The 15,022-nt window shown below is 38.2% G+C and overlaps 1 protein-coding gene across 5 annotated transcripts in view; it reads right to left on the reverse strand.

Annotated features, from left to right (window-relative positions):
• Window positions 1-15,022, reverse strand: part of ARHGEF7 (Rho guanine nucleotide exchange factor 7) — a 127,431-nt gene that overhangs the window by 39,901 nt on the left and 72,508 nt on the right. For all 5 annotated transcript variants that reach the window (XM_052773623.1, XM_052773624.1, XM_052773627.1 and 2 more), the window contains 3 exons: window positions 13,642-13,736; window positions 13,225-13,320; window positions 4,918-5,040 (listed from right to left, as the gene is read on the reverse strand). In XM_052773623.1, the coding sequence (XP_052629583.1) occupies window positions 4,918-5,040; window positions 13,225-13,320; window positions 13,642-13,736 (314 nt within the window). The remainder of the gene's footprint in view (window positions 1-4,917; window positions 5,041-13,224; window positions 13,321-13,641; window positions 13,737-15,022) is intronic.

Here is a 15,022-nt window from a genome sequence, read left to right on the forward strand (position 1 = left end):
AAATAAATAAAGCAGGTGTATATTACTAATTTTTGGCTGCCTTTTAATCAAATTAAATTTTCTTTTGGAAACATTTTTCGTCCATTTCATTTTAAAATAAACATGGTGTTGTTTAAACAAAGTAAAAAAGCTTAAAAACCTCCCCCCCCCCAATTACGTACTTAATGCTGATTACATTGGGTCTGCACTCTCTATTTCTTCAGAAGACTTTTATGTCCACTGATCAGTGGGGCCTGTTAAGACTTTTTTTTTTTAATTATGTTATCCACCCTTCAGTGAGTTCTATACTCGAACATCTTTCCTCTTGCCATTTTGGATACAGTCCACATAAACTCCCAGTCCTAGCTTCTGCCTCCTCTTCTTCTTTGCTTCAGTTTCTCCTTACACTGAACTTTGTGGCTTGTGATCTTCCCCAGGTAGGGAACATCTGATGTTCCTGGGACTCCTTACTCCACTGCAATTACCCATTTCTGTATTTTGCATTCAACTGGGGTTTTTAATTTGAGGGAAATTCATTCTTTCATGCCTTAGGTTGCTCATCCTGTTTCTTCTCTTACTGGAAGGCAAGCATATGTCTACAATAAGAAGCACACAGAGCGATCAATGCTACTTTGACTAAACACTATGCTCCCGAGGCCGTACTGCTCTCACCAGCTAGCAAAATTCTCTCCTAAAATAATACCATATTATAGTATTGAATCACCTAGCCTTGGCCTTGAACTGGGATCCTCAAGCAAAACTATGGGATATTAGAAACAAACCTCATATAATGGAGCCAAAAAGGTATGACTGTTATGGAATAAAGTAAATAAAATAGAAATCGTGAACAGTGGCACTATAGCCAACATGAGAGAAGGGAACAAGGGGAACAAGGTAAGAGGCAGTGGTGGAAACATGCAAAACACTGAGTTCTGCCAGAGCCATCACCCAACTGTACCCAGCAAACTCCACCTCTTCGGCTTTAGCCAGTGGCTTAAGACACAATTACAAGACACGATGACAGACCTAATGAAAAATGACTTAATTCTTCAAAATTCTTCATTCATTAAACAGAAATAATTTTAATTGTGGAAAAAAAAATATTTAACAGTTCTGAAACAATTCCTGAGACAGAAAGTACCTACCAAATTTCAGGACTCTATAAAATTGGAGAAATTATGTTGAGTACCAACTCTAACACCTGGATAAAACTTACACTGTCACATCTGGAACCAAGAAGAGAATCTGTTCCCAAACTTAATAGTAAGATTTTTGTTGTTGTTGTCGTGATTATCAGAGACAAATACATCCTCAGAAACATGCAGCTCTGGAACCCGAACTCCTGTTACGGGCTGTATTAGGTTTTTTCCCATTTCTTCATATTCACATACACTCAGGTCTCTAACGATACTAATTTCAATAGTTTGACTACTAACTATTAACTTAAGGAAATGAACTATGTTTGCAACTTTGAAGATTTGAACGTGAAAAAATCTCTTATTCATTAAGTAATATAATTAACCCCCTTCACCTCCAACTGTGTGTTTATATAAACACAGACATATATGAACATATATACGCGCACCCCCCCTTATTTGTACCAATTGAATGAAAGCCCCCATGTTGCTGCTACGTATGATCAAGAAGCAAATGGCAAGGAAGGGAAAGAGGAAACACAGGCTGGCATTCATACTGAATAGCATTTAAAAAAAAAAAAGAAAAAAAAAAGAAAAAAACCCAGTCACATTCCAACTGAATGCCGCTTTTAAATCTCCAGCCCCATCCTAACTACTGCTATTTAGAATCAACTTCATGAAAATGCTATTCAAAAAAAGAAGCTTTTGATTAGAAGTCCGAAACAATTCTAAGTTAATGTCATCAGGTTTTGTATATACACATATGCATACACACACAGTCTTTACCAGGTGTCAAAGGCATATTAATAGATATTACAACACTCCTCAAAGAGCATGCTCGATACCTCAGAAAATTACATATAAAAAACTCGTGTAATATTCCATCAAAGCAGATGACTGCTTATAATTTTGATGTTACAGTGATCCAACTGGTTATAGAAACCATACGGTTAATGCTTCAAAATTATAGCCAATTTCCTGTAAGTTGGTTTTAGTCAGTGACAGTAAAAATACAATAATAAAACTAGTATATTTTATCAAACAAAAACCAAAAAGAGAGGTAAAGTTTCTGAAGTTTCACCTAGAACAATTATCTAGGAGATTTTTTGTTTCTTTTTTGTTGGTATGGTTCCCACCAAAAAGCAAGTGAGCTTAATAAACTGTAGAAAATACTAGTTTTGCGATATAAGAATCTGACTTCGAATTATCTGCTATGTTTTTTTGTAGAAAGGCTTTCAGAAGCACAGTTAATGCATATATGTTCAGTTTATAAAGTGCACAGAGTTCATGGCCAGAAATAATCTACTGTAGACAGTAAGAATTTGTGTTCCAAATCAAACCCCTCCAGACTGTTACTTTTTCCTCTCTCTAAAATGCTACTGAATAGCACAGCTGTTACAAACATGATACTCAAATCCAAGAATTCAGCAAACATCCATTTCTCTGCCGTATTTTTGCTGGTATTAAAACACATATAATGCTTTTGGACCCTCTGGTAAAACTATACCACAAAACCAGCCAACAAAATCATCACTATTTTTTAGAAGTCTTAAACCTTGGCTTTTGACATCTCTGAAAAATTCCAGTTCAATATTATCTAGTATTAACTGCAGTGTAGTAGTTTCATTATTATTACAATGATGACTATCCACAAACCTCACAGTAATTTTTACATTAAGGTTTATGAGGGATGCTTTTACACACTAAAAACATCTCAGCTAAATAGACAAGCAGACAGTTCTGAGTATTTTCCTTTTCTTCATGCCTTCAGTCAGTTTGTTATTCCTCTCTCTTCCTCTACCTTTAAAACAATGTAATTAAAAGCTTCCCGGCATTCTGAAAGGAAAAGGTTCAGACCTGCTTAAAGCACCTTCTGATTTCTTCATGGCAGCCATCTCAAGCAGAATTTTTAGTCAAGCCACTTACTACCTACAGCAATGTTCCACAAAAATGATGGGCTTAGAATAATAAAATAGGGGTAATTAAAAAAAACCAGAATTCAATTCTGTTGACTCATGCCTGGCAACACAATAGCATTAAACAGAAAGCTGTTTATCACAATTCTCTCCCCTTGAGCTCTCACAAACAATACAATTGCTTTGAACCTACTCCACATCCAACTTAACTACTTTATGACACCTACATTGACTCCACCAGGACTTGAGATCAAGCCGACTTTACAGACCAGAAGCTGATTTTTTTCCTAAGACAACTGATGTGCAAAGCAACACGGAGAAGAAATGCTTCTTTTCTCCATTTGCAGAACAGCTTTCCTCCCTCACATTTCTATCACTGTTTCTCAGACGTGGCTATTCCCTGTGTTTTCCAAGAGTTCTGAAAGTTAGGATAATCCTTTATAAATGTCTCCAAATCTTAAGAAATGTAGATGATCACTTTGCAACACTTGCCACCCTCCATCTATAGATTAAATCCCAGATCTCTGTATGGAAAGAGCATAAAGGCGCGAGCAAACAAAAAAATCTAAGCCTAAGAGTATTTACCATTTACAGAAAGTGGTACTAGAAGTAGGCCACTTGAAAGAAAACAAACACTAAGGGGTTTCATCAGGGGGTTTTAAATGTATTTTGTCTAGCTGAATTTTAATTTGCCGTTGCTTCTGACAAAAAACTACCTTATTTCTGCCTATATTGCAATGAGAATTTACAGCTTGATTTTTCAAACTAGGGTTGGAACATAGTTACATGTCTTACTAACATAAGCAATAGTTCATAGTATTTGATAGCTACAAGGTGTTTTTATTTATAATATTATAAGTAAAGCTCACAAATATGCCACATAGTGTTGCTATTAAAACAAAATGCGAGTTCTTGGAAGAAGCTAACATTATAGTAAACAATCAATTATTCTCCTCTTTGTTTAGGAAGTGTTTAAGAACATTCAAAATTACTTTGGTCCATCACAAGAAGACCAAAAAAAAAAAGGGGGGTGTTGGGGGGGGGCTGGGGGGGGGGGGGGGGGTAAAGCAAAAAGAACAGATATCCTGCTAGAATTTGTCCTATGTCTAACCTTCAAGAGAAGATCATAGTTCTATCCTGCACCACAAGCAAACATAAATAGCCCCAAAGTAACAGCTGCTTCAGCACATGCTCATGAGAGGAATACATAGCAAAGTTTGTGAAAGCAGACTTCTTTTACCAAATTCTGGCCTCAACACTCTTCCCTCAAGGTGATACAGGGCATCTTCTATGCAAATTCAAGGTCTGTCCCAAAGCTGATCAACATCATGTTAACTCAGCATCCTACTTCTACACCCAGGAAATACTAATTTTCTAAACTTTCTCAACTTTCACACTCCCTTCATATTACGCAAAAGTAAAACTAAGGATATACCATTATAAAGTTAAGTACGTACAAACGTACAGGCTTTTACAGGGCTAAGTTACAATTTGCCAACTGTCTAAAAAGCCTATTGGTAATCATGTCAATTATGCCATAATTTCACAAACTTGTTTTGATCTCGACATTTTTAAATAAAAGATGACAATCAGTACAGTTTGGTTTACATATTCAGAGTCCAGCATGCATTCTTTAAATGAGAAGATTCTCTCAAATAGTTGATAAGACACTGGCTAAAATGACAAGCTGGTCCTAATGACATGGAACAGCTTTGCGTTGTGAGGTTTTTGGGTCTTATTTTAAAAAAATATACTAGTTTTATTTTTCCTTAAACAAGCTCTACCATACCAAATGTGTGTCAAAAGAGACAGCACAGCTTTACAACACAAGTATATTTTATGCACTTTTTTTGTATCAGGCTTAAAAGACCACAAAGCAAACATACCTGTGTTCTGTGAGAACATTTACTGCTGATGGATGGTTGGCACAGTATGCAAGGTATAAGCTTTTCATTTGTGGCATCAGATTTAGAAAACATCCTCCAACCCTCTGCTGAGCTTCAGGCAACCTAAAACCAGAGTAATAAAGATGAAATTACTGTAATACCAGCCAGACACAGAAATAAATTAAAGCCTGGAAAAGCAGTGTATACCTGGGGGGGGGGTGGTGGTGTTTGTTTTTGTTTTGTTGTTGTTGGGGGGGGGGGGGGGGTGTTTTGTTTTTTTTTAACAAAATCAACAGATCAATTTCTATGGTCACTGACCAGCAACCAACACCCTTCTCTTCCTTCTTTACAGCTTCAACCCTGTAACTGTCAGGCCTGATTATGCCACTACAGTACAGGCAGAATATGCTACATACCTGTAAGATGGTCATTCAGCAAAATTTTTTCAAGCATTAGTGGTAATTAGCACCTTCTTTAGGAGTTTGATTTTTCAGTCAAGATATACCTATCTGTTAGAACAGTTTACTATCCACTTATATATGCCATGCCAAATCTTAAAAGCAGTATTTCAGCACTTAGACAAAAAAATGGATGGAGTAGCAGCAGGATTCTTTCCCTCTACCCTACACCAGCAGAGATGATAGGCTTAAAATATTCATTAAAAGACTTAAGTACCGTAATAAGCTCTGATAGCACAAATAGAAGCCAGTTACAGTGCAGTAAGAGGCTGTTTTTACACAATTGTCACTCATCTTGCTTTTTAAGGACCATAAAGCACTTTTATGTTGGCTTGTAACCAGGGCAAGAGTGCTGCTTTACCACCATCAGTACAGAAATACTTTCTGTAACTCATACTTCCTTCATCTTTCATGCTCAAATGTACCACATTTGCTAAGCAGTGAAGGAAAATTTCACAATTCTGTTCAGAACAGCTTATTTTGTCTAGCATAAAATGGTGCTTAAATAACAGCAGCCTCAGTGACTTTGGCAAAAAAAGATGAGTCAGCAAAGAGGAACAGTATTTAGAAGAAAGCTTACTTTCACACAGTCTTGGTGAACCTAATCAGTTTTGATCAGATTTGTCAGAGGAATAAAAACATATTTATCCACATAAATAAGGGATGACAGGATATGAAAAAAAGGTAATATGAATATACATAGTGTATTTTTCAGAAGTTTTTAGCAGAAACTGTCATCTCAAATTGCAGTAAGAAAATAACTGGAGTATAAGTATCTGAAACTGGCTGTGTGGCACCAGCGTAGAACTGGTAGGATCAGCAGAAAGTAAAAGTCTGACTTCTGATTTTGCATCTGTATAAGCAGGGGAAAAAAAGAAAAAGAAAAATGCAACTCTTCCAGTCTTATTCTTAGTATCTCCTTAAGCTGCATACTTCAGATGCACACTTACATACTTTTTAAAAATCTAAAATAATTTTCAAGTTAAACACAAACTGATGGGAAGCAGCATATACTCTAACCAGCCATGCTTCCTTACTGCTACCATATCACCATTCTCAGAACCACTCAAAAATATCCATGCTAGATTGCTTCCTATGTGAGAAAGAATAAATTGGACGAACAAGTGAACAATATCGTAAGGGTGTCAGAAGGGATGAAACCCTATTATTTACTACAGAGCAACTCCCACTTGAAGGACTAAGCCTCTTCAGCAGTAGGTTTTATGAGCAATAGCCAACTGTATAACCCACACTGAAGTTAACCAGAAGATGGGACACTAAGTTTCCATCAGTCCTAGACGACAAGCTTGTCCCTGATACCTTGCCTAACCCCATAGTACAACATGTGCAAAGAGATGAAATGTTTAATTTCTCCATACGTTTCCTCTCCTTGCATAAAGATTGCATCTGCTGATATAAATACGCCAAGTCTTTGCTTCAGCCTGTTTACAAGATGAAACAAACAGTGGATTTTGTTGCTACTGTTATCACCCATTTAAGTACTCTTAAAACTAGTATTCTACACTGCTCTAAAGCTAGACGAGTCCTCAGTAAGTACTCAACAGACATACCATTAAGCACAGTCGAAGGGTTTCATGCTAAAATTAGTTCCAACAATTCTCTCTGGAAGAATATTGTTTTTATTTAAAAATACATATTTTTTTTAAAAAGTCAAGATTTTCTGTAATTGTCCTGAACATGTGCATAAAGTCTCTATAAACATCAATATTTAGCATATTCCCTCTGAAAAAGTGAGAGATGCTCCAGTGAACTCCAGTAAAGAGAAGAACTGTTCAGCTTTCCAGGACAGCCACTCTTCCAGGCAGGGGATGTTCCCATCCTGCTCAAGCACAGTCCTCTTCTCCCACTCCTTGGGTTTGTTCATAGTAGTTAAAGTTCATCCCAATATGATCCCAATAAATATTCCCCCAAATTTCAGAACAATAAGTCTGTCTCCTACTAAGCTGTTCAGTCCCTCCGTATGGTGTGGGAAGACCTACCCCGTATGAAGTCAAAATTGACTGGACAAGTGATCAAAACGCGAGGCAGGGAAACACGCTTCCTTATTTGAAAGCAGCTTTCATTATAAACACCTGGAACACGACAGCTGAACCCCCAGCTAGCACATCATGCCAGATACACTCTGACCACATTACCAGCGCTCCTTACATTAAAGGCTAGGGCCCATATTTTATTGTCTGCATCTTTATTTCTCTTTCAAGAAAAGTTTAAATTCTGAAATCAATAGAGTGGCTGCTTTTGCAGGTATTCAGGGGAAAACCAGGGGCATTCCCCAGCACACGGAGGGAATGCTATTCTTGGAGCCTTCCAAGCAGCATTTCCTGCTCAGCAGCTGGCTCCCTTTAATACATCTAAGCATGAGCTAATAATACATTCTTCGAGTCATAGATGCAGCAAAAGTCTCAAACTCTGAAGACATACTCAAGGCATATAACTCAGGATTAAATAGTAAGAGGCCCCAATAAACAGTTGCTGAAAATGGTTAAATTCCCTTTTCATACTGTAGCGCCAGGCGGGGAAGTGAAATATGGCTGCTCGCACCAAGCAGACATCTGTGTCTTCTCAGTCTGCTGTCCTTTTAGCAGAATGAAAGACTGACATTATTCCCTTTTACATATTGCACATGCATTGCAACTTTATACTGCACATTCTTTGTTGAACTAGGATAATTAACAGATTTTATGAGGGGGTGGCAACTCATCCCCCTGTGACTTTTCTAATCCATGCATTAGTTGCAAGTGTTCTACTATTTTTAGAGGAACAATTAGTAAGTTATCTGTATCTCCTTTAACTGCTGAAAAAAACAACAATTTAATGCCTATCACCTCATCGTATAAACCTTTTTGTAATTAATGTGTTCAATAAAGAGCATAGTTATTTTACAATTTATTCTGAAGTTGTCATCCCAATATTCTTCTCATATTTGGTACTTTAATTAAAAAGGAATCACATATAACTATTTTTACATATATAAAAATGTTAATAACTTCAGTTATGAAAAGGCCAAAGATATGTTTTGTTTACAGAATTAAGAGAACCATAACAAAGCCTTTGCTGCTGCACACATGCTAAAGGCATCATCATATGACTACATCTAAACTACCTAACAGATTATCTGCTTGTTGGAGTTACATCCAACAGCTATCCGTACTGTTTCTCCAGACTTAAAACGGGTTCCCGCTGCATGGTAATTTGAGAAAAGAAACGAAGAAAATACCTTGTTGCTCAATCGTGTTTACTTTAAGATTCTGATAAAAACCAGCAATCAGAACTGGACTAAAGCTAGACTGGCAGCCAACAGAAAAAGAGTGACATTACAGAATATCTAATTATGTCCTGCCTGTTCAGAAGAAATCTGCCTTAGTTTTGGTGTCAGGGGATATTACAACGTTCTGGGAAAGGCTGTGGAAACTGTGATGAATTCAAACAAATTTAAACACAGACTAACAGGCAATTTTAAAAGAAAAGTAGGTAACAAAATGTAATCAGCACTGTATGTTTTCTTTTTGTAAAGAAAAGATCAGATATCCCCAAATTTCACTGAACTGTGTGGTTACCATAAGAGTGTCCTGCAGCAATCTATGTCCCTATATATAGGGACACACACCTGCAGAACCTGCTACAAACTGGAAACTTTCAATTATCTGGGTGGCATTTTCTGCTCTTCCCCCTCTCCTCCCACAGAAAGACAAACAGCAGAATTTCCTGCCCCTCTCGCAGGCCTCTTGAAGGAACCAGAGCATCAATGATAAGTTTGCTATGTTTGCAGATTAGTACAGAGAATGTCTTGAACTTAAAAGCTGATAGCAAAGAATACCCAGTGCAAGTGAAGGTCTGCAAAAATTATTAAGGGATAATTGTGATTAATGACTCCAAGGGATGCAGCTTGTGAAGAAACACAAGATTAGATGTTATCTCCCGAGGCTTCACAGTTAACAAGGTTACTGAAATAAGGGGGACGCTTCGCAACTTTCTGAGCTACTGTTTGCAAAAATGGAGACACTATGCAACTTATTCACAATCCATCAGTAATTTTCAATGCTTCCTTCCCAACCACACCTTTCACTATTTGTCTATTTGCCTTACCTCTCAGACATCAGTTAATATGCATGTTTGTTTCAGGCAACCTGAAGACACTGTATTCAAATTAACTTAATGTTGATAGCCTTATTTCTGTTGATAATCACAATAACCAAAAGCAAGGGACAATACTGGGATAAACCTTTAACAGACTCAATTTATATCTACACTCCAAAACCAAATCTGAAACACTCTAGTTTTGGGTTTTGGATTACATTTAAGCACTCTCCCTTTCACACCCTGGCCTCCCTCCTGGCTTTTTTTTTTTTTTTTTTTAAATTCCCATTCCATTCCAGGATCATCCCAGAACATGAAGTGTCTGCTTGCACTCCAAACACAGAACAAGATAAAGAAAAACACCACAGTTACTGTGACTGCAAGAGCAGGGACGTGAGGGAAAGAGAAGACAAAACCCAGCTATGGCTGTTACGGGGCAGGGAGGTAAGTCAGTGATACTACCTAAAAGACATCCAGCGCCTTCAACTTGCTACAGAGGGGATTATACCTCAGCAGTCCATGCAGGCTGGTGTCACCAGCCAGCCTGTGTGTCATGTCCCCCCTCCCCGTACTGAGAAGTACAGCCATAGACTGACAGCTTCTATTCCCAGGTGAATGGAAGACATTTTTTTTTGGAGCAGGAGACATCTGTTCCATCTCCTGCTACAAAAATACCCAAAGAGCAATACCTCATCTAGAGATCATTTAGATCAGCCCAGAGATCACCTGATGGACACTGACTTTGTTCATTCAGAGACCCCTCTGCTGTGTGAACCACTGCAGAACTGATCTTTGGCATTGGATCACACACAGATCTGGAAAGAGACCTAGAGCACTGGACTACTTCGGGTGTTCAAGAGACGGGAGCACGGAGTGCTCTTGCTCTGTTTTACTGTCAGAAATCTGCCCTTTTGCAACTGAAGGCTCTGGCAGCAAAACAAAGTGCACTTGAAGCTATCGGTCAAAAAAAAAGCACTTTTGAAGCAGATCAGCCAGAAGATTCTCACTCGGTGCTAGTTAAGACTCGTTTCATACGCCACTTTTGTTTGGTAAATGAAGAAGAGAAGTCACGAAGGTAGAAGTAACCCCCAACGAATCTGTCCGATGGAGCCCAGCATCCAGGCGGGCAGACAAGCAGTGTTCCCAGGCCTGTGACAGATGGAGCAGCCCACAGGAGCCCAGTGATACTGCAAGAGAGGCCAACCTGGACAAGTTCGACGAGGAAAAACCTTCAGCAATGCACCAGGAGAGCTTCAAGGCTAGGGGCAGGGTGGGACGGTGGCACACAACTGAAATCAAACCACATCCAAACAACTACTCCCCCCAACACACACAAAGCACCCACTACAGCATTATGTGTTCTGAAAAAAACCAGCATCCAACGTTTAACAACATGACGATTAAACAAGCCAAAGTGGTGCAGGCAAGAAGAAAAGCAGCAGAAAGTTTCTGCCACTGAAATACGTGCCAGGATTTGTTAAAAGAAAACTCAGACGACAAACTGACTCGAGAGGGGTGTGGAATTCAAAAAACAGTCAACTCTTACGCCCAAGAACAGGAATTTGTCAAGCAAGGTAGGCTGGCAGCACTACAACTGGCAGGACGTCGGCATTTGGTCATTCTGACATGTCACGTTAGAAAAAACACCACACCGGATGCTGCAATATGAAGTGCCTGAATGATGGAACTATAAGCTCTCTGCCAAAAATAAAATAAAATGATAAATCTATTTTCAGCCCGGGAGCTACTCTGAGTTTACAGAACAGGTTCACCAGCCAAAAAAACATGGCAAAATGACAAAAAGCAAGGCAGCAGGGCAAGCATTCTTCTACAGGATGGGAATTATGATGGATTAGATTCAAAACAGGAGGAAGCTGGACGCTCAAGTCGATATGTTATGATGAAAATTAAACTGAAAATACAACTTGGCATGACCACCATATTTATGAAATGAAAGTAACACAAAACATTTGCAGTAACCCTTCAGTAACCCTGGGGCATCGCTTCCTCTGCCCACCTACTAGCATCCATTATGTTCCTAATTTATTACACAGCAACGTTTCACTTAGCAGAAAGAAGAAATAAAGGACATTGTGAGAAGGTGCTCTAATAGAGTTTAAATCAAGGAAGGAGTTCTAAATAAGCTTTCTGAGCTTGAAGCTACATTATGATATCACATTAACACACACACCAAGTCAAAATAAAGCTAGCATTAATATTTGTTTAAAGGCATATGCTCTTCCACTCTTGTTTTTAAGACCACCTTAATCAAACGTTTTAAAAGATGACAGCCTGTTCATGCCAGGTACTTCATTTCCCTAACTTCTGATTCACAGAAACAAAATCATGATAACAAAAGAATGAGACAACAAAGCGCAGTGACAAGAAAAGAAAGAAAACATTTAAGTATGGGGACAAAGGGTCATTCTCAGGGATTTAGACACTTAACTAATCAAGTCTAACTTGCCAGAAAGAATATCCTTCCTCTCAAACACAGCATGGAAGAAAAGCCACTTCAAGAATGTTTCCATTCAACTGCTGAATAGTCACCTGAACTACACCATCCTCCTTTCCATTCTCCCCTAAGTCATCTAGAGGCAGAAGAGAGGGAGAGAAGCCAGGTGGTAGGAAGACGTGGGATCCAAAGTCAGCAACAGACCCAGACATATGTTACTGCCTAGTGGAGATGCAGCTTATACTTTGTCACGACAAAGCTTCTTCTTCACATGCAGCAGCTCAGAGGAAGAGAGGAGGGAGAGGTCAAAACAAGACACACTGAGCTGATCTGAAGATCACTGCTGCCAAAAAGAGGTATTTTCTCCTCCACCCAAGACATTCATTCCTTCTCACAGCCAAGTACTCCCAGCAGACTGAAACTTGCCTAAGCCCTCAGTACCAATTCAAATTACTAACTTGGCAGAAAACAAGCAAATTTGGATTAGCAAGTGGTCAGACAAAACCATGTAGTCAGACAAAACCAGAACACAGACAAGGAAGAGGGCACAACTGAGGTTACGAACAGGAACTACGCTTTCAGTGGAGTTTCAACACTAGAAAATCGTTAGGACAATTTAAACGTGATATGGTCACCTTCTTCCTTACACCCCCAAGTGCTGAGGTACAAGCTGAAAAATATCCAGCTACCACTTCAGCCTAACCTATGGAAGGAAGACAGGTATCTTCATCCCCTTCCTTCTGGGCTTTACGCTTCCTATGTGGTACAGTACAGGCATTAAGGCTATTTTTTTAAATTCAGATTGTTCTTTCTGCCTGCCCTGCGTGCCTCTCCCAGCACATTTTGATGACCACCATTGTTCAGGACAGAAGAATACTAAGCACAAGCATTCTCATACAGTGTCCTTCATCCAAGTCACTTACCCCCCCCTCCACTGTTCCATCACAATGTAAGCTCCCTTCATTATTTCTCTTACTTTAAGAAGAGACTTAAAATTAATGCCTCCAAAACAAAACACACCACTTCCTCTACCACTTCCCCACTGGTATGCAACTGCATCATGGAAATTCATAAATTGTTTTCAAACTACATTAAAATTCCTACCTCTGCAATTGCCTCCTAGGGCCAATATCTATCTGCACAAGCAATCAATGCATTATCCAAACATTACTGTACTGCTGTAGCAACTATGCTTCAAGTGAGAGGAACAAAAATGTCAAACAACACACGCAAGTAGAATAATAAAAAATATTTGCTTGTTAGAATTTCACAGTATCTAGTATGCATAGTACTTACTTGGTGCATTCTTCTAAAGACTGTACAAGCATTTGCTGGAAAGAACTTATTTCTTCCAGGTTTCCCATTAAGTATGAAGTATTTGCCGAGTTTAACCTGGAGCCAAAGTAAATAAAGGGTGTTTACGTTTGCAGTTATTGACTAATTGTGCTTTAATAAAACCTACAGCCTTAAAACAAAATCTTTACTGGTTGTTAGATCAAGGACCAGGCTGTTTTAGTCAGCAAGCAAACTGAATAAAAGCAAGCCCTGCCCCAAAAATCTCACAGTCCACACAAGAAAATGCATATTGACATTGAAATTTTGACCATGTAAACCATCCCCAATACACAAGAGATCTCAAGCTTGATTTAAAAAAAACAAAAAACAAACCAAAAAAAACCCCACACACCCAACAACAAAAACAAACTCACATACTTTTCACTGGCTTGTAATGGTCGCAGGTAGTTTGAAAGCATTGTTTGTAGCTCCTTAGCATATTCATTTTCTGTTTCTAATATATTTTGTAGCACCTGCAATAAATGACAGTTGCTAATTGGTATTTTTCAAGAGATACTTCAAAATCTTCAAATAAATACCACTTTTAAACTGTACTAAAATTTACTTAGCACTAGGAAAACTAAAATCAGTGTTCCTACATGAAAAATATCAGCAAGAAAGCATTGAATACTATAAATCTATGAAATTCACAGGAAAAAAAACACCACACCCACACACTATGAGCCATCCTTTAGCCATATACCACTGTTTTTGTAAGCTAACAGGAATTTCACTACACTTAAAACTTTTACTGTAAAATTTGAGAGCTATACAGTGTTTTTCCAAAGCTAGGGGTAATTATTCTTCCTATGTACTTCAGAACAGCCAAAGATCATTGGAGGTTGGTAAAGCACAATAGAATTTGTAAGAGAAATGAACAATTAGTGACGTTTTCTCAGTCTCCATTACAACACGTTACAACTAATTTTGCTAGCGTTTACTTAATTCAGATGTGCTGTTCTATCTAGAAGGTCTGAATATTAACAATTTATAAACATCAAGTAATTGCCAACTTTACTTAGCAATATGATTAGCATTATTGCATTATTTGTAAATGAGGCTGCCTAACCTTCCACTGGGAGTGCAATAATATACACTACCATGAGAAAATTACAACAGATTCTGATGCAAAGCCAAGAGTTTATGAAATGCAGCACACACTTGTCTTTTGGCTGAATATAAATCAAACAACTGGAATGCCCCCAAATATGTACAAGAAAACATTTTACTGGGCCATCTCCCGGGACACTGCTTTAGGATATCCTCCAATATATTCCCATCAAGTTCTACTGTGATTCTAGCCAGCGAATTACTTTTTGCCTCCAAAAAAGTTAATGATTTAGTAAGAGAATTATCAGAATTAAATGTAGTTCAATGAACACAGCAGAGCTTTGAAAACTTTTTGCTATTCACTGGTCATAAGCCACACCACAAACCTTCTCATTTTGCTACATGCCATATTTGTCAAGCCTACAGTAATATCTCATTTCAGCATTTATAGTAATGACTGTAATTGAGTGCATTATTCACTGTTGTAGTCAATACTCTTTCTTAGGAAATAAAAAAAGCCATTCATTCCTAAATGCAAACCTGATGAAATAACTTTAAATAGTTCAGTATGTCAATGAAGAATTCACTGTTCCTTTCATTGGTGTCATTGATTCTGCTTATTCCTTGAATGCTTCTATTCATGTGGAGAGAGGGAGAGAGACCACTTTTGAGTTCATTCTTTTGTTGGAAATCTGAATCCTGAACTGAA

The sequence above is a fragment of the Harpia harpyja genome, chromosome 22, assembly GCF_026419915.1.
Source record: "Harpia harpyja isolate bHarHar1 chromosome 22, bHarHar1 primary haplotype, whole genome shotgun sequence".
NCBI lineage: Eukaryota > Metazoa > Chordata > Aves > Accipitriformes > Accipitridae > Harpia > Harpia harpyja.